Source organism: Zonotrichia leucophrys, chromosome 2 (assembly GCF_028769735.1).
Source record: "Zonotrichia leucophrys gambelii isolate GWCS_2022_RI chromosome 2, RI_Zleu_2.0, whole genome shotgun sequence".
NCBI classification, from domain to species: domain Eukaryota; kingdom Metazoa; phylum Chordata; class Aves; order Passeriformes; family Passerellidae; genus Zonotrichia; species Zonotrichia leucophrys.
This window is the reverse complement of record NC_088171.1, coordinates 1,083,231-1,106,977: the sequence shown is the minus strand read 5'-3', so window position 1 is coordinate 1,106,977 and position 23,747 is coordinate 1,083,231. Positions and strand designations below refer to the sequence as shown.

The 23,747-nt window shown below is 45.2% G+C and overlaps 2 protein-coding genes across 2 annotated transcripts in view; one reads left to right on the top strand and one right to left on the bottom strand.

Annotated features, from left to right (window-relative positions):
• KIF9 (kinesin family member 9) overlaps positions 1 to 16,970 on the bottom strand; it is a 26,051-nt gene extending 9,081 nt beyond the window's left edge. Inside the window, exons 1-16 of the mRNA XM_064703748.1 lie at positions 16,642 to 16,970; positions 16,038 to 16,115; positions 14,270 to 14,397; positions 12,999 to 13,086; positions 12,261 to 12,426; positions 12,030 to 12,136; positions 9,534 to 9,758; positions 8,436 to 8,519; positions 8,217 to 8,309; positions 7,547 to 7,694; positions 6,220 to 6,284; positions 4,842 to 4,919; positions 3,708 to 3,776; positions 2,975 to 3,079; positions 2,629 to 2,684; positions 2,085 to 2,226 (exon numbers count right to left, since the gene is read on the bottom strand). Coding sequence (XP_064559818.1) covers positions 2,085 to 2,226; positions 2,629 to 2,684; positions 2,975 to 3,079; positions 3,708 to 3,776; positions 4,842 to 4,919; positions 6,220 to 6,284; positions 7,547 to 7,694; positions 8,217 to 8,309; positions 8,436 to 8,519; positions 9,534 to 9,758; positions 12,030 to 12,136; positions 12,261 to 12,426; positions 12,999 to 13,086; positions 14,270 to 14,397; positions 16,038 to 16,115; positions 16,642 to 16,887 — 1,878 coding nt within the window. The 5' untranslated portion in view covers positions 16,888 to 16,970. The remainder of the gene's footprint in view (positions 1 to 2,084; positions 2,227 to 2,628; positions 2,685 to 2,974; positions 3,080 to 3,707; positions 3,777 to 4,841; positions 4,920 to 6,219; positions 6,285 to 7,546; positions 7,695 to 8,216; positions 8,310 to 8,435; positions 8,520 to 9,533; positions 9,759 to 12,029; positions 12,137 to 12,260; positions 12,427 to 12,998; positions 13,087 to 14,269; positions 14,398 to 16,037; positions 16,116 to 16,641) is intronic.
• KLHL18 (kelch like family member 18) overlaps positions 16,927 to 23,747 on the top strand; it is a 27,337-nt gene continuing 20,516 nt past the window's right edge. Inside the window, exon 1 of the mRNA XM_064705416.1 lies at positions 16,927 to 16,974. Coding sequence (XP_064561486.1) covers positions 16,927 to 16,974 — 48 coding nt within the window. The remainder of the gene's footprint in view (positions 16,975 to 23,747) is intronic.

The following is a 23,747-nucleotide window of genomic DNA, read 5'->3' as shown; positions in this document are numbered from 1 at the left end:
AACACGGAAACACAGAGGAATATCCCATTTGTGCACAGCCTGGGAGCACAGAAAGATGGAAACATGGAAACAGAAAGGAATATTCCATTTGTGCACACCATGGAAGCACAGAAAGGAAATATGGAAACACAGAGGAAAATCCCATTTGTGCACACCATGGAAAGATGGAAACATAAAGGAATATCCATTTGTGCACACCGAAAGTGAAAGGAATGGAAACACAAAGGAATATCCCCTTTGTGCACACCATGGAAATACAGAAAGGAAATATGGAAACAGAAAGGAATATCCCATTTGTGCACACCATGGAAAGATGGAAACACAGAGGAATATCCCATTTGTGCACACCCTGGAAGTACAGAAAGGAATATCCCATTTGTGCACAGCCTGGAAGAACAGAAAGAAAACATGGAAACAGAAAGGAACATCCCATTTGTGCACACCATGGAAAGATGGAAACATGAAAGGAAAATCCCATTTGTGCACACCATGGAAATACAGAAAGGAAATATGGAAACAGAAAGGAATATCCCATTTGTGCACACCCTGGAAGAACAGAAAGGAAACATGGAAACAGAAAGGAATATCCCATTTGTGCACACCATGGAAACACAGAAAGGAAATATGGAAACACAGAGGAATATCCCATTTGTGCACACCATGGAAATACAGAAAGGAGAGATGGAAACACAAAGGAATATCCCATTTGTGCACAGCCTGAAAGATCAGAAAGGAAATATGGAAACACAGAGGAATATCCCACTTGTGCACACCATGGAAATATGGAAACAGAAAGGAATGTCCCATTTGTGCACACCATGGAAGAAACAGAGGAATATCCCATTTGTGCACACCTGGAAATGGAAACACTGAGGAATATCCCATTTGTGCACAGCCATGGAAGACAGAAAGGAAATATGGAAACAGAAAGGAATATCCCATTTGTGCACACCATGGAGCACAAAATGGAAACATGGAACAAAGGAATATCCCATTTGTGCACACCTGGAAGACAGAAAGGAAACATGGAAATACAGAAAGGAATATCCCATTTGTGCACACCTGGAAAAATGGAAACAGAAGAGAATATCCCATTTGTGCACAGCCTGGGAGCACAGAAAGATGGAAACATGGAAACAGAAAGGAATATTCCATTTGTGCACACCCTGGAAATATGGAAACACTGAGGAATATCCCCTTTGTGCACACCATGGAAGCACAGAAAGGAAACATGGAAATATAGAGGAATATCCCATTTGTGCACACCATGGAAGAACAGAAAGGAAACATGGAAACAGAAAGGAATATCCCATTTGTGCACACCCTGGAAAGATGGAAACACAAAGGAATATCCCACTTGTGCACACCATGGAAGCTCTCCAGGCCTCACCCAGCAGCTCCTCCATCCCCTGGAACAGCCCAATGTGGGAATTAAAAACTCTCTGAGAGCCCACAGGAGGATTTATGGATTAGGTGGGATTTATACACTTGGCTCCAGACATTATAAGGATTACAAAAGGGATCTCAGCAGAGGCAGGACCTCACCTTCTCCAGCCCAGTGACACACAGGTCGCTTTGGAGGTGCCATTGTACAGGACATTGAGGGGGCTTTAAACCACAAGGGGCACTGTTTAAATGGGATATTGGGAAGAATTCCTGGCTGGGAGGGTGGGGAGTGCCTGGGATGGAATTCCCAGAGAAGCTGTGGCTGCCCTGGATCCCTGGGAGTGTCCAAGGCCAGGCTGGATTTGGTTTGGAGGAACCTGGGACAGTGGGAGGTGTCCCTGCCCATGGAACGGGATGATCTTTAATGTTCCTTCCAACCCAAACATTTCTGGGACTCTAATTCCCATTTCCTAAATTATTCTGTGCAGATAAAGGGCCCAATAAATCCCTCTGCTGCCTGGAGTTCCTCTTTGTTAATGGTGCATCTCTGCTCTGGACACGTTTTTTGCCAAACTCACCCCAGTGACATTTCTGGGTTTGATTTCAACAGGGGAAAATGTGCTTTGTACAATTCCCACTCTGGCACAAAGGAGCCAGCTCTCAGGTGGAGTCTGGGCCAGGTGAAGCCCAGGCATTACCTCCTCCTCTTCCTCCTCCTCCTCCTGCTCCTCCTCAGCCTCCTCCATGCGCAGGTCAGAGCTGGAGATGGAGCCAGTCCCAGCCACGAATCCCATCCCATACTTGCTCCAGAGCCTGTTTTCCAGTTCTTCCTCCTGTTGGCTAAGGGAAAAACAGCCCTTGAGGAATCCTTTCCCACCTGTCAGCCCTGCCAAAGGCAGATTCCCACAGGAAAACCCCCTTTCCCTGTGGTTTTATCCCTCAGCACCCCTCCCAGGCTTCCCATGATAACCTTTGTCCACTCCCTTCCTCTCCTTTTCCACGACATTCCTTTAGGGCTCTTTAACATTCAAGCTTTTTGATGGTTATTTTAATAATTTCCAGCACCTTTTAATGGTCCACATCAAACCATGCTAACTCTGCTCACTCCCATCCCCTTGTCTGAACCTTTAATCCAGGTTGGAGGGGTTTGGAGCAGCCTGGGATAGTGGGAGATGTCCCTGCCCATGGGATGATCCTTAAGGTTCTTCCCAACCCAAACCACTCTGGGATCTCTGGACTTACCTTAAAATCACTTTGAACTGTCTAAACACCTCCTGGATCTGCCTGACATTCACAATCTGAGGAAGAGAGGTAAAAAAACCCATAAATTTTGGTATTAATTATATAAAGGAGTTCCAAATAAATCAGTTTAAAGGGTTTTAAGATTAAGGAAAATACTTCCAGAGCCTCCAAATCAGCAAAAATGGAATGAAAACATGCAACAGACTTAACAAAGCAAAAAGAAATTAAATTATAGTTCTGTAGCAGGTTTGGGGTGAAAAACAGCCTCTTCAAAAGAAATGGTAACTGCTCCTCTCTTGGAGGAAGAGGATGGAATCAGGATTTAAATCCTTTTTTCACTACTTACATCGATTTCCTCAATGACTCCTCTGAGGTATTTCTGGACTTGGGATCTGATTTCTGCTCTCTGAGCTGTAGTCAGGGGGTTGTAAGTCATCAAGGAATGACTTGTCTAAAAAAAAAAACCCCAAAAGATTGGAAAACTGAGAATCAGGGAGTTGCAAACAGCTGAGGGAGCCTGAGAGAACCACAGGGACAAAGCTCTGGGCAGGCCCTGTCGTGGTGGGACAAGGAGGGATGGGTTTAAACCAAAAGAGGGGAAATTCAGGATGGATTTAAGGAAGGGAGGGTGGGGAGGGGTTGGGATGGAATTCCCAAGCAGCTGTGGCTGCCCCTGGATCCCTGGAATGTCCAAGGCCAGGCTGGAACACCCTGGGACAGTGGGAGGTGTCCCTGCCATGGCAGGGTGGGAATGGGATGGGGGCTTTAAGGTCCCTCCCAAACCCAAACCATTCTGGAATTCTGTGATTCCACTGCTCTGGCAAACACCTGGAACTGCTGTGCCCATTTCTGCTTGGCATTCTCATCACCTGACTTGGCAGGAGATGGGATTTGGGAGCAACCAAGCAACAGAAGAGTCTGGAAATAAAACCCAAACCCCATCTCCAGTGCTGGGGATTGAAATTCCAGCATGACCCCTGTGTGTGGGATCTTCAGAGGTTCCCCAAGCCCCAGAGGGTGGTGCTGGGAGCAGAGGGAAGGACAAAACCCCACAGGGCAATGAGTTCACTGCTCCTCACCAAGTTGACTTGCATGATCAGCTCTTGCTTCAGGAGCTGGATCTCCTCCTCCAGAGCCTTCACTGATGGCTAACAGGGGAAAAAAAAGGGTGAGAAAACACAAAATTATATTGGAGAAAAAAGAAACAACTGCTCAAGCAGCACAAATTGGCTGCTGGAGAATATCCCAGCTGGATCCCAGCTCCCTCAGGGCCTGCAGCAGGGAATCAGTGGCTCTGGAAATCAGTTTGATTTTCCTTTGATTATTGTTTTATATTTTATTATTACTGCCTACAGGGCAGTTTGTGCTGGGTGCTGCCTGCAGAGCCTGCCCAAGGCATCACTGCTTTTTAATGGGATGATTTCCTGGTCTGGAATTGCAGGGACCATCAAATTCCAGGATCTGGGATATCATCCTGGAAGCCAAGCATTGTGCAGGCCTCACCTCTGCCCTGAACTCAGCAGCTCTGGCAGTAACTGGGACAAAGGAGAGACTTTCCTGTGCTGGATTTGACTGGATTTCTCCCTAACATGGAATATCTTCAAGGATTGACTTTTTAAATGTGTTCCCAGAAAGGTGAGCACAAAAATCTTGGGATTCAGGGAGAAGTGGGCACTGAGCTGCTCTGCAGTGACCTCTGGAGAACCAAACCACAAAGTTTCCTTCCAATCTCAGCTCCTCCAGCTTGGCTTTCACTCTGAAAGTGCACTCCAATATCCTGTGATCACTTCCTTTAAATGATTTCCTTAATTACCCAAGTTTTCTAATTGGGGAGAAGCTGTTCTGTTACCAGCAGCAACAGGGATGAAGCTGCAGGAGGACTGGAGATGATTTCCTGCATGTCAGGGGAATAATTCAGCACAAAATCTCTCTGTTGAGAGCTGAACCTCATCAGGAAAATGTGGGATGTGCAGAAGAAAGAATCCCCAGGAAGATGTGAGCACCTGCATGGCTGTGCCTGAGACCAGGGAGCTGTAATTAAAAACCTATCAAAAGGTTTAATATTGATCCAATTTATTACCCACCTAAAATCAGCTTGGCTGAGGAAAGGTTATTTATGAAACCACCTGACTTTCCTCAGGTTTTTCAGGTTATTTCCTCAATATTAATGATAAAATGATAACATTTCCCTCGCCCAGGCCTGCTGTCCCTACCTCCCTGTAGAAGGGCTCGTTGGGGACAGGCTCTGCTGTCACCCAGTTCATCCTGGTGGCAAAGCGGAGGGAGGACAGCTGGAAAAGAAAAGAAATATCATTTTCCTATCTTTCTACTTAATTCTGTCAGATCCAGGAGCAGAGAGATGTAAAAGCTGTGAATTGTTCCAGGGGATTCCAGCTCATTTTCACCCATTTGATCATTTACAGGTTAAAAAACAACTCCTGGCAGGTTCCTGCTCATTCCTGGTGCAGCAGGGAGCCAGCTCAGCTCTGCTGGGAATGGGGCAGCTCCAGGGATGTCCCATGGAAGAAATAATAATAATAATAATAATAATAATAATAATAATAATAATAATAATAATAATAATAATAATAACAACAACAACAAGTAGTAGTAGTAGTAGTAGTAGTAGTAGTAGTAAACTACCATACAAATATATGTATAAATATAAATTAATAATAGTTATTATCAATACTATTATTATATTATTGCTATTATTATATAATAATATACTATATTATATAATAATAATATAAATATATATTAATAATAAGTAATGTTATTTTATATCATTATATTATAACATAATATTATATTATATTATTATATAATAACATAATATATAATATCACATTGTATAATATTATATAAATAATATAAATTATATTATATTATATTATATATATTGTATTATATTATATTACATTTAATATAATATTATATATTTCATTATTATATTATATTAGTAATGTATCATTATTAATATAGATAATTACATTAATAAAATTAATATATTGTTAATAATTACCAATTAATAACTATATTAAAATTAATATATTATGATATGTTCTATATTATTACAGATTATATATTAATGATAATACCACCGTGTAATAACATCATTGTTATTATTGCTACTGTTATTATTAATAATTATTATTATATTATATGATAATATTATACTATATTATAATGTAAATATATAATAATATGTTAATATTACTATTATTATATTATACTATATCATTACATAATATTATATTAATATATTATTATGCTATTATACAATATATATTATTAGTAATAAATTACTATTAATGTGTATAATTACGTTAATAATGTATCAATATATCAATAATTACTAATTATTAAGGACTACATTAATAATTTATATATAATGGATTGTTGTTATTATTATTATTATTTTTATTTTTATTTTTATTTTTATTTTTATTATTTCTTCTGCAGCGAGCTAAATTGGAGCAGCTCCTGCCTGCTGTGCCTCAGCTGCCATGGGACAGGAGTCTGGATTTGAGCCTTTGGGATCAGATGAGTTCTCCAAAGTTTGGGGTGAATTAGGAATTCCCCACTCACGGTCTCTTCCACGTGCTCAGCTTCCCCATAGATGTTTGTCACCAGGGCAGTGTTGCAGCCTCCCCCTGGGAAAAAATCAGAATAAAAATAAAGCAAATAATATCATTTTGGGTGATTTTTATTTTCCTGCAGTGAATTTTATTATGTGCTGATTAAAACAGAGGAGAGGTAAAAATGGAGTTGTGTTTTTTTTACAAGCTTTTTAAAGGATAAATTGCTTAATTAATAAATTATACTTAAATTATTTTTAACTTAATAACTATTTGTGACTTGTAATGTGGATTTTTTTATTTAATTACATAATATTATTTAAACTTACAAAGAAGAAGGTGAAGAAAAAGGTAAAGAAGAACGGCAAGCTTCTGTCAGAACCTTTAAGTTGTTTTACATATATTACTCTATTTTAAAACTTTAAACTTTAGGTTTTCTACTATGTGATATTACACACTTTTATTGAAATTACATACTTATAATTGTAGTTTTATTATTTAATTTTGGACGTTTTTTCTATGTTTTTAGGTTAAATGTAGTGTTTGCTTGGGAGTCAGTGTCTGTTAACACAGAAATTCTAAAATTTTCAGTAGCCAGGGTTGCAACAGAATCCCAGAGTGGTTTGGGGTGGAAGGGATTTAGTGACCATCCAGTGCCACCCCTGCCATGGCAGGGACACCTCCCACTGTCCCAGGGTGATCCAAAAAGGTGAAATTTGTGTCTCATGGGATGAGGATGCAGGAAGGGAATGGGAATAAAAACTCTGAGTTCCAGGAAGAGAATGGGAATAAGAACTCCGAGTTCCACGTGTTGGTAAAGATTTTGTTTCTCAGGATGCCCAGAGCAGCTGTGGCTGCCCCTGGATCCCTGGAAATGTCCAGGATTGGACACTTGGAGCAGCCTGGGACACTGGAAATTGTCCCTGCCATGGCAGGGGAGGAATGGATGATCCTTAAGGTCCTTTCCAAGCAGTTTAAAGAAGCACAAAGGACACACCAAGGTGTAACTGTCCCTCCAAAGGGCACAGAAAAAGAGGCACAGAGTGACTAAAAAGGTCAAATTTGTGTCTCATGGGATAAGGATGCAGGAAGAGAATGGGCATAAATAAAGATTCTGTTTCTCAGGATGCCCAGAGCAGCTGTGGCTGCCCCTGGATCCCTGGAAATGTCCAGGATTGGACACTTGGAGCAGCCTGGGACAGTGGGAGGTGTCCCTGCCATGGATGATCCTTAAAGTCCCTTCCAACCCAAACCATTGCAGGATTCCCTGCTAAATGCTGAGCTCAGGACTTGCCCTGGCCAGCTCTGCAGGAGCTGGGGGCAGTGGCAGCCCTTACCCAGCGAGTCCTTGAGCACGTGGGTGAGCTTGCTCTGCCTGAAGGGCATGTGCTCCCTCTTGGGATCGGCCAGGGCGATGATCAGCTGCTCCAGGAACGACAGGGACTTGTTGATGTAGGCGGCCTCCACCCTCACCTGGCCCTCAGACTGCAATGGAGAGCAAGAGGAGACACTTCTGGTCAGGGACAGGGAGGGTTCCTCAGAAGGGCTGAGGTTGTTTTGATTCTGATCAATGCACAATGTCACGGAATCAGGGAAGTGCTCTTCGATCATCGAGTCCAACCATGACCCAGCACAGCCAAGGCCACCCCTGACCATTTAAATAAAAGGATTTTAAATCCCTCCAGCAGTGGGGACTCCACCACTGCCCTGGGCAGCTGGGCCAGGGCTGGAGAGCCCTTTCCAGGAGGAATATTCCAAATATCCACCTGAACTTCTCCCTGAAGCCATTTCCTCCTGTCCCTGTTCCCTGGGAGCAAAGCCTGGCTGTCCCCAGCTGTCCCCTCCTGGCAGGAGCTGTGCAGAGCCACAAGGTCCCCCCAGATCCCCCTTTTCTCCAGGCTGAGCCCCTTCCCAGCTCCCTCAGCCCCTCCTGGTGCTCCAGACCCTCCCCAGCTCTGTTCCCTTCCCTGTTTTCCCAAAGGAACCCGAGGAGCTCCCAGCACTCACCCCAGTCTTGCTCAGCCTCTCAGACCCTGCCAGGTCAATTAAGGTGATTTTAGATTTAAGGCATTTGTGGTTTGTGTAATCTCTGGAACGACACTGAGGGAGAGAGGAAGAGAAACTGCACTTAGGGGCAGACAAAACTGAAATACAGGACAAAACAAAGATCCCCTTGGATTCCTAGAAAGTTGTCCCAATCCACAGGAACAAGGCTGGAGCTCTCACCTCAAGGTACATGGTGAAGATGCAGTGGGATCTGGAGGAATTCTTATTCAGGCTGTGCTCTCCTATCACTCTGTTGGTCTCACCCTGCCAATGGAGAGAAAATTCCAGGCTCAGCTCATGGAGTTGTGGCTTTTTGAGGATAAACCAGGCAACATCTCTGTGGCTCTTTCCATTTCCTGATGACTGGGAAAGCAAAGAGCTCCCCAGGCTTCAAATGGTGCTGAAAATTCCCACAGGTGTGGTGGGCAGGGTGAGATCCCTGCCAGGAACAGGAAGGGATGTGGGAAGGAGCCTTAAAGTCCATCCCATCCAACCCCCTGGATGGGCAGGGACACCTCCCACTGCCCCTGGCTGCTCCAGCCTGGCCTTGGGCACTGCCAGGGATGCAGGGGCAGCCACAGCTGCTCTGGAAATCCCATCCCAGCCAGGAATTCCCAGTTCCCAATCTCCCATCCATCCCTGCCCTCTGGCACTGGGAGCCATTCCCTGTGTCCTGTCCCTCCATCCCTGTCCCCAGTCCCTCTCCAGCTCTCCTGGAGCCCCTCCAGGCCCTGCCAGGGGCTCTGAGCCCTCCCCAGATCCTTCTGTTGTCCAGATGAGCATTCCCAGCTCTCCCAGCCTCCTCCTGCTCTTTAAAAAGGAAGAGGCAGCTCCTGCACATCCCAGAGCTCAGGCCACCACAGGGTTATTAAAAAGGCCAGAGACAGATTTTAAGGACAGCAGATGGCTCTGGGTGAGGATCCACTTCCTGCAGCCAGACCCAATTATTCATCCCTGTTTTCCTCACCAACTGAAGCATCCATGAGGAAAAAATGCTGACCTCAGTAATCAAATCCCCTCACAAACCTCTCACCCTGAACAGCCCTGCTGTCAATTCCAACAGTGCCATGACCACCCCAACCCATCTTTTCTTGCAGCATCTTCCAGAATCCCTGAACCAGGGACATTTTCCTTGCAAGACCAAGAGTTTCCTCCCCACAACCAAGAGGGCTTCAATGGCTGAACCTCCTTCCACCATCTTGGCCACCCACTCCTGCTCTTCCACTTCAGCCAGCACCCACAACCACGGGATTGAAGGGAATATTTGGGTTCTCTTGCCTCAAAAAGGAGATGCAGAGCCTCCTCCTCGTGGCTGACGGGGTGGATGGAGAGCCCCTTGACATAAACCCCCTGGGGCCCGTCCATGACACACAGCTGGTTGTCCTTGCAGCCGCGGCCCAGCGCCGGCGCCAGGAGGTCGAACAGGGCCTCGTTGTAGATCTCCAGGTAGGAAATTCGGACGGTCACCAGGATATTGAGGAATGTTGCAGCTGATTTGAAGACCTGCACCAACACAAAGGGTTTGTGTCCGTTCACAGGGAGGATTTTCAGTTATTTGTGGCTTTTTAGAGAAGGTATTTGGGGAGAAGGTGGTATAAGATAGAGATGAGTGTGGTAAAAGTAGATGTAAGATAAACAGAGAAGGTATTTGGGTAGATGTTGATATAAGATATAAAATCTGTGGTGGTATGAGTAGATGTAAGATATAAAATCTGTGTGGTAAAAGTAGATGTAAGATATAAACAGAGCAGATATTTGGGTAGATGCTGATATAAGATATAAAATCTGTGGTGGTATGAGTAGATGTAAGATATAAAATATAAAATCTGTGTGGTATAAGTAGATGTAAGATACAAACAGAGAAGATATTTGCATAGATGTTGATAGAAGATATAATTGGATGTGGTATAAGTAGACGTAAGATATAAACAGAGAAGATATTTGGGTAGATGTTGATATAAGATACAGATGAGTGTGGTAAAAGTAGATGTAAGATAAACGGAGAAGATATTTGGGTAGATGTTGATATAAGATATTAATGGTGTGGTATAAGTAGATGTAAGATATAAAATATAAAATCTGTGTGGTATAAGTAGATGTAAGATACAGAGAAGATATTTGCATAGATGTTGATAGAAGATATAATTGGGTGTGGTATAAGTAGATGTAAGATATAAACAGAGCAGATATTTGGGTAGATGTTGATATAAGATATAAAATCTGTGGTGGTATGAGTAGATGTAAGATATAAAATATAAAATCTGTGTGGTAAAAGTAGATGTAAGATATAAACAGAGAAGATATTTGGGTAGAAGTTGGTATAAGATACAGATGAGTGTGGTAAAAGTAGATGTAAGATAAACAGAGCAGATATTTGGGTAGATGCTGATATAAGATATTAATGGTGTGGTATAAGTAGATGTAAGATATAAAATATAAAATCTGTGTGGTAAAAGTAGATGTAAGATATAAGATATAAAATCTGTGTGGTATAAGTAGATGTAAGATATAAACAAAGATATTTGGGTACATGTTGGTATAAGACAGATGAGTGTGGTATAAGTAGATGTAAGATAAACAGAGAAGATATTTGGGTAGAAGTTGGTATAAGTAGACGTAAGATATAAACAGAGAAGATATTTGGGTAGATGTTGATATAAGATATTAATGGTGTGGTATAAGTAGATGTAAGATATAAAATATAAAATCTGTGTGGTAAAAGTAGATGTAAGATGTAACCAGAGCAGATATTTGGGTAGATGGTGATATAAGATACAAAATCTGTGGTGGTATGAGTAGATGTAAGATATAAAATATAAAATCTGTGTGGTATAAGTAGATGTAAGAGAAGATATTTGCATAGATGTTGATATAAGACATAATTGGGTGTGGTATAAGTTGATGTATGATATAAACAAAGCTATTTGGGTAGATGTTGGTATAAGATATGAATGGTGTCATATAAGTAGATGTAAGATATAAACAGAGAAGATATAAAAAGATATATTTCCCATTAAAAGCAGCTGTGGGCAAAGAGTTGTTGAAAATTCCCTCTGGCTTTGTCCTGCTTGGAGATCTGAGAATGCGAAATGAGAAGGGTATAAAATAGAATTAGATATCAAATATAAATAAATACATTGAGGTGTATATAAGACATCCATTTCTGTAATACAGAGATAGATATTGATAAAGAGTTCTGAACAGCTCCAAGTGCATCTGGGTGTGTGTGGGGCTGAATCTGAGCTCTGAGGGCTCAGCTTGGATTTGGATTTAATGATTGTATAGAAACATGGAATTCTGGAATGGTTTAGGCTGGAAGGGACCTTAAAGCCCATCCCATTCCATTCCTGCCATGGCAGGGACACCTCCCACTGCCCCAGGCTGCTCCAGCCTGGCCTTGGGCACTGCCAGGGACCCAGGGGCAGCCACAGCTGCTCTGGGCACCTGTGCCAGTGTCTCTGTGCCTTAGAGGTGCTTTTAAATTATTTTATCCTGATTTCACAAATAACAGTTTGGAAAACACCTCTTTTGAAGGCTCAGTGACATCTGGACAGCAGCAGGAACTCAAACAGGAACTAAAGGGGAACAACCTCTAATAAAGACAAGAAAACTCCTTTATTCTTTAACCATCATCCCTGATGGTAAAATGAAGGGGAAAAAAACCCACATAAAACTTCTTCATTGTGTTCAAACACTTTTCTATCAGCAAGAGGTGACAGAAGAGTGTTCCCTGGTGTTTATCCCTCCTCTTTTCCCAACCAGCTGCAGTCATACCTGCTGGATAGCTCTGGGGATGATCCCTCTGTTCCTGTACTCAGAGGCTGCTCCTGTCATGGTGTAGGTTTTGCCAGCTCCAGTTTGCCCATAGCACATGATGGTACCTAAAAAAAACCCCAAAGCAAAAGGAAACATTCAGGAGGGAGCCTCCAACAGAACAGCAAATGGCTCTCTGCTCAAACCCAACCTCTTGTTGTGACCAAAAGAATAAGAATTGCTGTAAATCACCGTTGTAGCCCTGCAGAGCTTTGCACACCAAGTCCTTGGCCACAGTGTCATAAACCATTTCCTGGGAAGTGTTGTGGAGGACCCCATCCAGCTTGAAGGACCAGTCAGTCTGAGAATTATTCACAACTCCTCCCCTGGGATTCTTCTGGATGTAGATATCGATGCTCTGCAAGGCAACAAGAGAGGGAGATCAGCTCAACAGCCCTGAGGGCTCTCAGCACTTCAGGACCTGGGGTTAGGCAGAAAAGGGAGCACAAATAACAGAGTTATTTTACTGCCTTGGATGGTTCTAGATGCCCTAAAAGTATCTGGTAATGCTCTCCAAATTCCTGGTGACAAATATTGTAAAAATAAAAGGAAATGTGGTTAAGCTCATCTGTTTAACTTTCAGTGATTTTGTGCCTCAGGGAAATTAATTAAGCAGGAGAAGGCAGAGGGAGGGATTTGCATAAGAGAGGATGGAAATAAACGGTGCCAATTTGTGGTTAGCACTGGGAAATCCTGATGGATCAGCCAGCCCCAGTCCTTTGGAGGGTTTTCCTGGTGATTGTACCACAGGAATTTGTGTTTTCCATCCTCACACTCGCTGTGACAAAACCACAGCCGAGCAGGAACACAGCAACCAACACCCCCAAAACATCATCCATGGCCTCAAGGGATGGAAAAATCCTGGTTTTCCATTGGAAAAAGCTGAAACCAGACTCCAAACCTTCCCCACTTCAGTTTCTTTGGCTCTACCTTGTTGTCTGCCCCAAGTCTGATCATGTCTTGGGCAAAATGAGCAGTTGGCTTGACCCGCACGAACGCCATGACTCGACTTGGTGCTCTGAGGACAGAGAAAAACGAGGAAAGGAATCATCTCGCACTCCCTAAACTGAAATTTAGATTATTTCCCAGCAAAAGGTGAGGCAGAGGAGTCAAAATTCAAAGCAAAGTGTTGGCAATTATTTAGCTGAAGTTTTTATTCCCCATTAAAAGCAACGGTGGGCAAATAGTGGCTGAAAATTAAAGGTGAATTTAATTCCTTCCAGCCTTGGAAATCTGAGGGTGTGAAAGCAGAAAGGTCAAACTGATCCTGATTTCCTGATTCCCTCATGTGCACCAGGCTCAGGAGTGCTGGAGAACACCACTTTTCCTCCTCTTAGCCTTGGAAAGCAAAATATTCACAGGAATTGGAGAGGGATTTTCTTTTGTCACCCTCAGATTTTTATTTTAAAAATAATTTCAATTCCAAGTCAACAGCTGATTTTCAATTTGCTGGAGGAAATATCCACAGGCTGGAGGATCTGCTGAGTAAAAATCCCACAAGGAAGGCTCAGGGATCATCCAGCTGCTGGAGCCCCATGCACTGAGGATTTTTAAATCCCTGGAAATGTGTAAATCTCACATTTTCCCTCAAAAACTTCCTGCAGACAGCAGTGCTCAATAATTGTGCAAAAAGCAGTGACAGCTTCTGGTTTGGGACAAAATCTTTGGGATTTCTGATACATCCAGGATTTTTGTGACCTCTCACACTTTACCTGCTGTAAAAGGAATTGTGGAGCTGAGCCAGGATTTGTTGTGTTTAAAGCAGGGAGTCAGGAACAGAGTTCCCAGGGCAGCTGTTATTCACAACAAAATTAAAAACCTCAAAAAAAAAAGGTTTTTTCTACTTGTAAAAGAATCTCCATAACCTTAACAAAAAAGACTTCTCCCCTTAAATAAACTAATAAAAAACTATTCTAAAAATAATAAACTAAAGATTTTAAGTATAATTTCTTTACATTATCAGAAAAAAAAAGTGGGGGGAAGAGAAGTATTCTGAAAGGTTTATTTTAATCCTCACTACATTTTTTCCTTTTAAACACTATTAATAAAACTTTCTTTATACCCTTTTAAAAGTTTTCGACCTATTTTACCTTTCTGCTAATCCTATCATCCAATAATAATAATTAACCAATTAACCACCACACTCATCAACACATTAATTAATTTTTTTTTTTTCATTGAAAGATGCCTTTGGGGCATACCTGGGGCTGTCCCCCTCGTGCTCTTTTTCCAGCAGGGAGGTGATGATGCTCTCCAGGTCCTCCTCCTTCTCCTTCTTCCCCTGCTCTGGGCTGGCCTTCTGCTCCTGCTCCTGGAATTTCGCAGAAATCTGTCCAAAAAAACCCCAAAAGCCAATGTTGGAGCAGTTGGGAATTATTCCTCCAAAGCAAGGAAAACAGCAGGGAAAGGAGGAAGGGAAATTTGTTTGGGAATAACTTCAAAAAGAATCAGAGAGAGAAGAAATTATTTATAATTTCTTTAAATTTATGAAATTGTATATCATGTATATCATTACATTATATATACATATTATATAATGTATATAATATTGTATTTACATTATATAATATTATGTAATGTAAATATGATGCTATATACATTATATACTATTACATTATATAATATTATAATTATATAATGTAAATATAATATTACATTATATAATTATATACTATATAATGTAAGGTAATAATAGAATAGAATAGAATAGAATAGAATAAATAATATATATAATATTATAAATTAATAATTCAAAATTACATTATATAATTATATAATAATAAATAATAAAATTATATATTGTATATAATTATATTATATACATACTATATAATGTATATAATATTGTATTTACATTATATAATATCATATAATGTAATATATAATGTTATATAATTTATATAATATTCTAATTATATAATGTCATATAGAATATTACACTATATAATTATAAATTATATAATGTAATTATATAATATATATCATAGTATACAATAATATAATAATATATATCATAGTAAATAAATATATATTACATTATATAATAGTATAAATTAATAATTTAAAATTATACTGTATAATTATATTATTATAAATCATAAAATTTTATTATATATATAATTACATTATATATATTATATAATGTTATGTTTACATTATATAATAATATATATTTATATTGTGTGTCTATATTATGTAGATATATTATATATATATTATATATTATACATTATACATTATATATTATACATTATATTATAGATTTATATTATAGATTTCCATTATATAATTACATTATACATATATATTTATGTTATATAATTTAAAAATAGCAACTATGAGATGCAAGATAACTTTTGTAACTAGCTCAGGAAAAGAATGAGATAATCAAGGAATTCTTTGCACAGAGATAACAGCAACGAGACACCCACATCTCCAATAAAACAATTATTGCCTCCTTATCAGGAAAGACACAAACTGTTTCTGCCTCCTTCCAGACATGAAGGAGCCAACAAGATGAAGAAGAGGGATTTGAAAACAACCAGAAAACACTGTTTGAAGAGAACTTTTGCATCATGTATGAGATATATGAATTTGCAACAAGCTGTTGCTTTTAAGGGTTAATCCTTTGTTAATTCTGGGTTAATTTGCCCAGAAAGACACCTGGACTGCCCATCTGTCTTTGTTTTTATTGTCCTAACTCTGGTCGTCCAAATCCTTATTAATCTAACTTGTATTACTATTTTTATAACTATTTTATTACTAAAAATTCAAGTTTTAAATTTTAAAATCACTAAAAAAAAATTTAAATTACTAAAAAATTATTTTTTAAATTTAAATTTCAACTTTTAAACCAAGTGATTGGCATTTCTCCCAGCCTTGGCAGCAGTGGGAGGTGACCCTGCCATGGGACAGGGGGTGGTTTGAGGTCTCTCCCCAGCCCAGCCATGGCAGATCCGCTGGAATTACCTCATGTTCGTTCTCTGCTTTGCCTGCAGAACTTGCACTCTTTTCCTGCCCCTGAGAGCTCTCCTGCTCCTCTTCCTCCTGCGGGGTAAAAACAGCTCCAGTCCCACATGGGCATCACCCACACATCCCCAAACCTCGCCATGGGGAGGCTCCCGTCCCACAGCCCAGATTTCGGCAGGAATTTGGGTTAAATCCCCCAGGAAGGGCTGGGGATTGTCCGGGGAAAGCTTTGCTCAGATTTTGGCAGGATTTTGGGTTAAATCCCTCTGGAAGGGCCGGGACCTGGCCGGGGAAGCTGCGGCTGCCCCTGCACCCCTGGCAGTGCCCCAGGCCAGGCTGGACACCGGGGCTGGGAGCACCCTGGGGCAGTGGGAGGTGTCCCTGCCATAGCAGAGGGTGGCACTGGGTGATCTTTAGGTCACTTCAAACCGAATCACGCCGTGTTTCCCTCCAGTGCCCCCCCCCGAGGCGGGTGGGGGGCGATGCCCGGGGGCAGGTGGGCGATGTCTGGGGCGGCTGATGCCGCCTGTGCGGGGATACGACCTCCGATCACCCCTTGAGGAGGAGAGGTGACCCCCCGGGCACCCCCTCGGGCCTGTCCCACCTGCGACCCCTCTGCAGTAGATTCCGGCGTGGCGTCCGGGGTCGCCATGGCAGCGTCCACTTCCGGGTTCTCTATGGCAACGGCTGCTTCCGGGCTCTCCCGGAAGTGGCCCCGCATACGGCGGCCGGGCGGGGCCAGCGCGCGGCGGGGGCGAAGCGAGACGGCAGCGGGACGGGAGTGGCCGGGACGATGCTGGAAGCGGCGGCGGCGGCGGACCCGGAGCTGGATCCCGAGGATCTGGTGCATTTCTCGGTGGGAGACCTGCCCAGCCGCGGCTATGGAGTGATGGGCGAGATCCGGCGGCAGGGCAAGCTCTGCGATGTGACGCTCAAGGTACGGCCCGGCCCCGGGGGCGGCGGGGGCGAGGGAGCCCCGGAGGGGTCGGAGCGGGGCTGGGAGAGCTCGGACACCGAGGAAACCCCCGGTTCCTGAGGAGGTCCCGGGTATTGGGGAGGGGGAGGCTGAGGGAGCACCTGGGGGTCCCTGAGGGGGGCTGAGAGACCCCCACAGGCTTTGAGGGGGGCTGGGGTACCCCAGCCTCAGAAATGGGAGCTGAGAGACCCCCCCATCCCCATTCCTGGGACCTCAGCTTCTGGAGGGGGGGCTCTTGAGGAACCCCCAGACCCCTGAGGAGGGACCCCAGCCCTTAACAGAGAGGGCTGAGGGACCCCCACAGCCTTTGAGGGGGGCTGAGGGACCCCCCTATCCCAATTCCTGGGGACTCAGCTTCTGGAGGGGGGACTTGAGGAACCCCCAGACCCCTAAGGGGGGACCTCAACCCTTAACAGAGAGGGCTGAGGGAGCCCCACAGCCTTTGAGGGGGGCTGAGATACCCCAGCCTCACAAGGGGGACCCCCCATCCCCATTCCTGGGACTCAGCTTCTTGAGGGGAGACTTGAGGAACCCCCAGACCCCTGAGGGAGGACCCCAGCCCTTAACAGAGGGGGCTGAGGGACCCCCATTCTCTTTTCCAGAGGGAAGGAGGCAGCTGGAGCTCCCCCAGACCCTCTGGTGGGGGATGGAGGGGACAGGAGCAGGAGCTGAGACCCCCCAAACCCCCTCATTGTGGGGTGTCAGGGGTGCTGGACCTCCCCAGCCCTGCGGGGTCTCTGTGGATCCAGGTTTAGGGAGCAAACTCTGGGTATCTTTCCCTAGGAAAGCATTCCCTTATGGGAACATCCCTTCTTGGCATTCAAAGGAATTAATCCGAATTAATCCAAACCAACCCCGGGCATGTTGAACACTCAGGACGGTGTCCCTGGCTCTGCTGGGGGGGGCTGTCAGGGTGTCCTGCGCAGGCAGGAGCTGCTGGAATCCCTCAGGATTGCAGCCTCGCAGGAGCTGGTGGGCTGGGAGCAGCTCTGACTCACTGCTCAATTAACTCTGCGCTTTAATTAACCGCCAAGGTGCTGCCAGCCTACTCAGGCTCCTGGAACCTGCCGGGCTCTGGGCGGGGAGCATTCCATGGGCTCGGGAGGAGGGGCTGGGCTGGGATCCTCCTTGGAGAGCTCCTTCCTTCTGCAGGGTGATGCTGGAACCTGGGGGATGCTGTGCCAAAGCTGGTTTGGGGGGCACTGTAGTGGCTTTGGGATTGAACTGGGTGTTGGTGTGGCAGGAGATGACCAGATCCTGGCAGTCCCACGTTTCTGGGAGACAACAGGAGGAGGTTTAGCATCCCAGTCTTATCTTGGATAAATTCCTCAGCATTGTTTCTAAAATTCCTGTGAATAATTTTCCATTTCTGTGGATTTTCCATAGCAAAGAGCTTTTTAAATCCTCTTTATCCCTACAGAGGTTTAAAACATATTAGGGAAGATCAAAACCATCACAGACCAGTTTGGGATGGAAGGAACCTTCAGGATCATCCTTGGATGGGCAGGGACACCTCCCACTGTCCCAGGATGCTCCCAGCCCTGTCCAGCCTGGCCTGGGACATTCCATGGATCCAGGGGCAGCCCCAGCTGCTCTGGGAATCCATTCCAGGGCATTCCCACTCTCCCAGGGAACAATTCCTTCCCCAAATCCCCAAGACAGATCCCACAGCACCTCCTTGTCAGCCCTCTGTCCCTGTTGCTTCAAGCATTCCAGCTTTCCCTCCTACACCCTCAGCTTGGAATTCCAAGCATTTCATTCATCTCTCTTGAGTCATGCTGTGAGAATTTCCCACCTTGAGCTGCCCCTGGGATCAGAGCAGCCAAACCTTCCCTGCCCATTGCAGCCCAGCCTGGCTGCTCCAGCTGCTGGGGCTCCAAGTTTGTCCCAGCTGGAAGCTGGAGGTGCCTTTGGATCACTCAGGGCCCCAAACTCAGCCAGCACAAACTGACCCTGCCCTGCCCTGGCTCAGGAATGTTTTCCCAATGGAAATCCAGCCTGGGTTTCCAGCAGGGACAGGATTTGGGTGATTCTCACCCAGAATAAGGAAGGAATGTGAAGGAAGGAATCATGGAGCTGGGAATGCTCCCCTGGAGAGGAGAAGCTCCAGGGAGAGCTCAGTGTGACCTTCCAGGGCCTGAGGGGCTCCAGGAGAGCTGGAGAGGGACTGGGGACAGGGATGGAGGGACAGGACACAGGGAATGGCTCCCAGTGCCAGAGGGCAGGGATGGATGGGAGATTGGGAATTGGGAATTCCTGGCTGGGATGGAATTCCCAGAGCAGCTGTGGCTGCCCCTGGATCCCTGGCAGTGCCCCAGGCCAGGCTGGACACTGGGACAGTGGGAGGTGTCCCTGCCATGGCAGGGGTGGCACTGGGTGGTCCCAAAGGTCCCTCCCAGCCCATTGCAGGAGTCTCAGATGAAAGCTTGGAGAACCATTCCAAGTCCATCCCAGAGGAACCTCCAGGTGGATCCTGATGCTCCCACACCACTGCAGTGAATTCATTCCCCTTTTTTCCTTCCCCTTTTTTCACCTCCTGCTGCTTTTTGTCTGTCCCATCTCTAAACCAAAAAGCTTCCAAACCCCCCTTTGTCCCAGAATTTGGATCTTGATGTTCCCAGTGCTGCAGCTCATGGATTTGGGAATTCTTTGGGAGGATTTCTTTTCTCTCCCTGTCTCTTTAACAGCTGCAGGTCTGATGTTCCCTCAGAGCTCCCTTTGGAGCCTCTCCGAAATGTTGAATTAAATATTCATTTGTAGGAGCACACATGGATGGACTGCAGGGAGGAGACACACCTCAGGCTGTGGTTATTCCTTTTCCTTTGGGAAAAAAAATCAGAATTTTGCTTAGCAAAGCCACATTTCTGCTTTCTGTGAGATTCACTGGGCTGGGCATTGGTGTGGCCATGAAATAACCAAGGCAGCCCTTCTCCCCAGCTGATCCCCATCCCAGCTGTGCTTTCCTCCTCATCCAGTCCTGCTGTGATGGGAAAGGTGATGGAGGTTCCACAGGGAAACACCAGGCCTGGAATAATCAATCATGGGCAGAGCAGAAATGCAGCTCTGAGCCTTTTTTACTTCTAATTTGAGTCTGAGGCTTTGAACTCCAGCTGTGGACAAGCCAAGGGGCAGAATTCCTCTCTCAGAACTTCTCCTCTTTATTTTTAGTGGGTTTCCAGTCTTCTTCCCTTCACAGCTCCCAACTAAACACTGCAAAACCCCAGGAGAATTCCATGTTCATTCCCTGATGTGATCTTTAGCAGCACAAAAGGAGCTCCTCAGTGCTGGTGTTGTTCCTGAGCATTGTCTCTGGAATTGTTTCATCCCTGCAGGATGAAAGCAGCCTGGGCAGTTGTGTTCTGTGGGATTTGTTTTGTGTCTGTGCTCCGGGCCAGGTCCTGGCGCTCTCCAGGGACAAATGGAGGGACCAGGGCAAGCAGATCCATCCCATTCCTTCCTTACAAATCAAGGGGGAATAAATCCCTTCCCAGATCCATCCCATTGCTTCCTTACAAATCAAGGGGGAATAAATCCCTTCCCAGATCCATCCCATTCCTTCCTTACTAATCAAGGGGGAATAAAACCCTTCCCAGATCCATCCCATTGCTTCCTTACAAATCAAGGGGGAATAAATCCCTTCCCAGATCCATCCCATTCCTTCCTTACTAATCAAGGGGGAATAAATCCCTTCCCAGATCCATCCCATTCCTTCCTTACAAATCAAGGGGGAATAAATCCCTTCCCAGATCCATCCCATTCCTTCCTTACAAATCAAGGGGGAATAAATCCCTTCCCAGATCCATCCCATTCCTTCCTTACAAATCAAGGGGGAATAAATCCCTTCCCAGATCCATCCCATTCCTTCCTTACAAATCAAGGGGGAATAAATCCCTTCCCAGATCCATCCCATTCCTTCCTTACAAATCAAGGGGGAATAAATCCCTTCCCAGATCCATCCCATTGCTTCCTTACAAATCAAGGGGGAATAAATCCCTTCCCAGATCCATCCCATTCCTTCCTTACTAATCAAGGGGGAATAAATCCCTTCCCAGATCCATCCAATTGCTTCCTTACAAATCAAGGGGGAATAAATCCTTCCCAGATCCATCCCATTGCTTCCTTACAAATCAAGGGGGAATAAATCCCTTCCAGATCCATCCCATTCCTTCCTTACAAATCAAGGGGGAATAAATCCCTTCCCAGATCCATCCCATTCCTTCCTTACAAATCAAGGGGGAATAAATCCCTTCCCAGATCCATCCCATTCCTTCCTTACAAATCAAGGGGGAATAAATCCCTTCCCAGATCCATCCCATTGCTTCCTTACAAATCAAGGGGAATAAATCCCTTCCCAGATCCATCCCATTCCTTCCTTACAAATCAAGGGGGAATAAATCCCTTCCCAGATCCATCCCATTCCTTCCTTACAAATCAAGGGGGAATAAATCCCTTCCCAGATCCATCCCATTGCTTCCTTACAAATCAAGGGGGAATAAATCCCTTCCCAGATCCATCCCATTCCTTCCTTACTAATCAAGGGGGAATAAATCCCTTCCCAGATCCATCCCATTCCTTCCTTACAAATCAAGGGGGAATAAATCCCTTCCCAGATCCATCCCATTCCTTCCTTACAAATCAAGGGGGAATAAATCCCTTCCCAGCTGGGGGAATGATCTCCAAGTGCCAGGCTGGCACCTCCAGCAATCCTGGCCAAGCTGTGGCAGGAGGGAAGGAAGGGTTGTGCCTCCCCAAATCCTTGGACAGAGCTGATGTGAGCTCCTCCTGTGGATCTGAGCCACTCCAGTGCCATTTTTCCATGACTAACTCCAAGCCTAATTAGAAAAGTCTCCAGGTCTGGCAAACTGAAATAATTCCCAGCTGTGGAGAGGGAATACAATATTTGCTTTGTGTCCAATCCCAATGGCACCAACAGGACATAGCCCTTCTCTCCCACCCTGATCCCAGTTTCTCCAGAGCAGGCTGTTAACTCCAAACCCCCAAACTGGAGCAGCTGCACCCCTGGGAGCTGATGCAGAGGTGGAGGAGCCTCTGGAAAAGTGGAATTGCAGACAAGCTCAGGCTGCCTGCCTGATCCCAGCAGGATCCTTGGAAACAGAGGCTGGCTGTGCTGCAGATGGTGCTGCGTGTTTGGGAGATCCTCCAGGAGAGCAGGCCTGGGAAGAGAGGGAATATCTGATTTATGGGAGGGATTGGAGGGGCAGGTGGTGCACTGTGCACAGGAGAGCTGCAGGTGAGGTGATCCCAACCTTGGCACCCAGAACAGGAATTCTTTGGGATTCTGCCTGGATGTGATTCCCCTGAGCTCTTGGCTGCTGTCTGCTATCCCCTTACAGAAATAGGAGGATTTTTAGTTCCAGGATAACACAAAATTCCATTTTGCTGTCCCTTGAGGAGGGCAGGGCTGGAGCTGATCCCCTCAGGGTGCTCCTGTCCCTGTGGGAAGTGCAGGGACTGCAATTCCAAAAAGCAGTTGGGTTTCTCTGAGCTGGCAGGGAATTCTCTGGGAATTCTTTGTTGTACATCCAGAGGGGATGTGTCCTGTGCTTCAAAGGAACTGCTCATGATTCTCATGGAATCCTGGAATGCTCTGGGCTGGAGGGACCTTCAGGATCATCCCATTGCCACCCTGCCATGGCAGGGACACTTCCCACCATCCCAGGCTGCTCCAAGCTGGACTGGGGCATTCCAGGGATCCAGGGGCAGCCCCAGCTGCTCTGGGAATTCCATCCCAGCCAGGAATTCCTAATTCCCAGTATCCCATCCAGCCCTGCCCTCTGGCAGCGGGAGCCATTCAGAATTCCCTCTTTCCTGCTGCCCACACTGGGGGATCAGCCCAGGCCTTGGTCAGGGAATGTGGAGCTCCTCACCCACCAACAGCCCCAAATCCTTCCCTGCTCATTGTCCCATTTGTTCCCCCAGCCTGGATTTGTGTTTGGGATTGTCCTGATCCAGCTGCATCCCATCACCTATCCCTGGCAGAATGGGGCTGGCATGGATTGGACACCAGCTCTGCCCTCAGTGCCAACACAAAAGATGGATTTGGGGTTTTGTGAGACCTCTGCAGCACAAAAGATGCTGGGGATGGATTTGGGGTTTTGTGAGACCTCTGCAGCACAAAACTCAGCGAGTTCTCAGCTCTGCAGGGTGCTGACGTCAGGAGCACAGAAATGCCTTTCTCCCACCTACACCCTTTTCCTTGGAGAAAGGCTCCTTGTGCCCTGGAATTTGTTAGCATGTGGGGGTGTCCAGGGCCAGATTCCTTTGTCACCCACTCAGAAGGGAATTCCAGGATTGCTGGGCTCAGGAGGGATGCTTGCAGAGCTCCTTCTTCTGGAAAACTGAATCTTTGACCTTAAAAGCAAAGGACCTAAAATTATAAATTGTAAAACAGAACATCCTGCAATGCTGTTGATGCCTCAGGTTTGAGCTTTTATATTTTCAGATTCTGTGCTGCTTTAGTGTGTGGGTCTGAGCTCCACATCAGGGCATGGTGAGCTCTGTGCACAGAGCAGGGAGACAAAACAATTCCTGCTCCAGCTGGGCACCAAGGACAAATGATCCAAATCTCAGCCCAGGAGCACAAACCCCGTGGGCTGCAGAGAGAAAAACAAGCAGGGTGGGACTGCCTGGGCTAAAGCTGGAATGGGACAATGAACTGCAAGGTGCAAATGGAGCAGAACTGATCCCAGGGACAGAGCCCGGGAGCGCTCGTG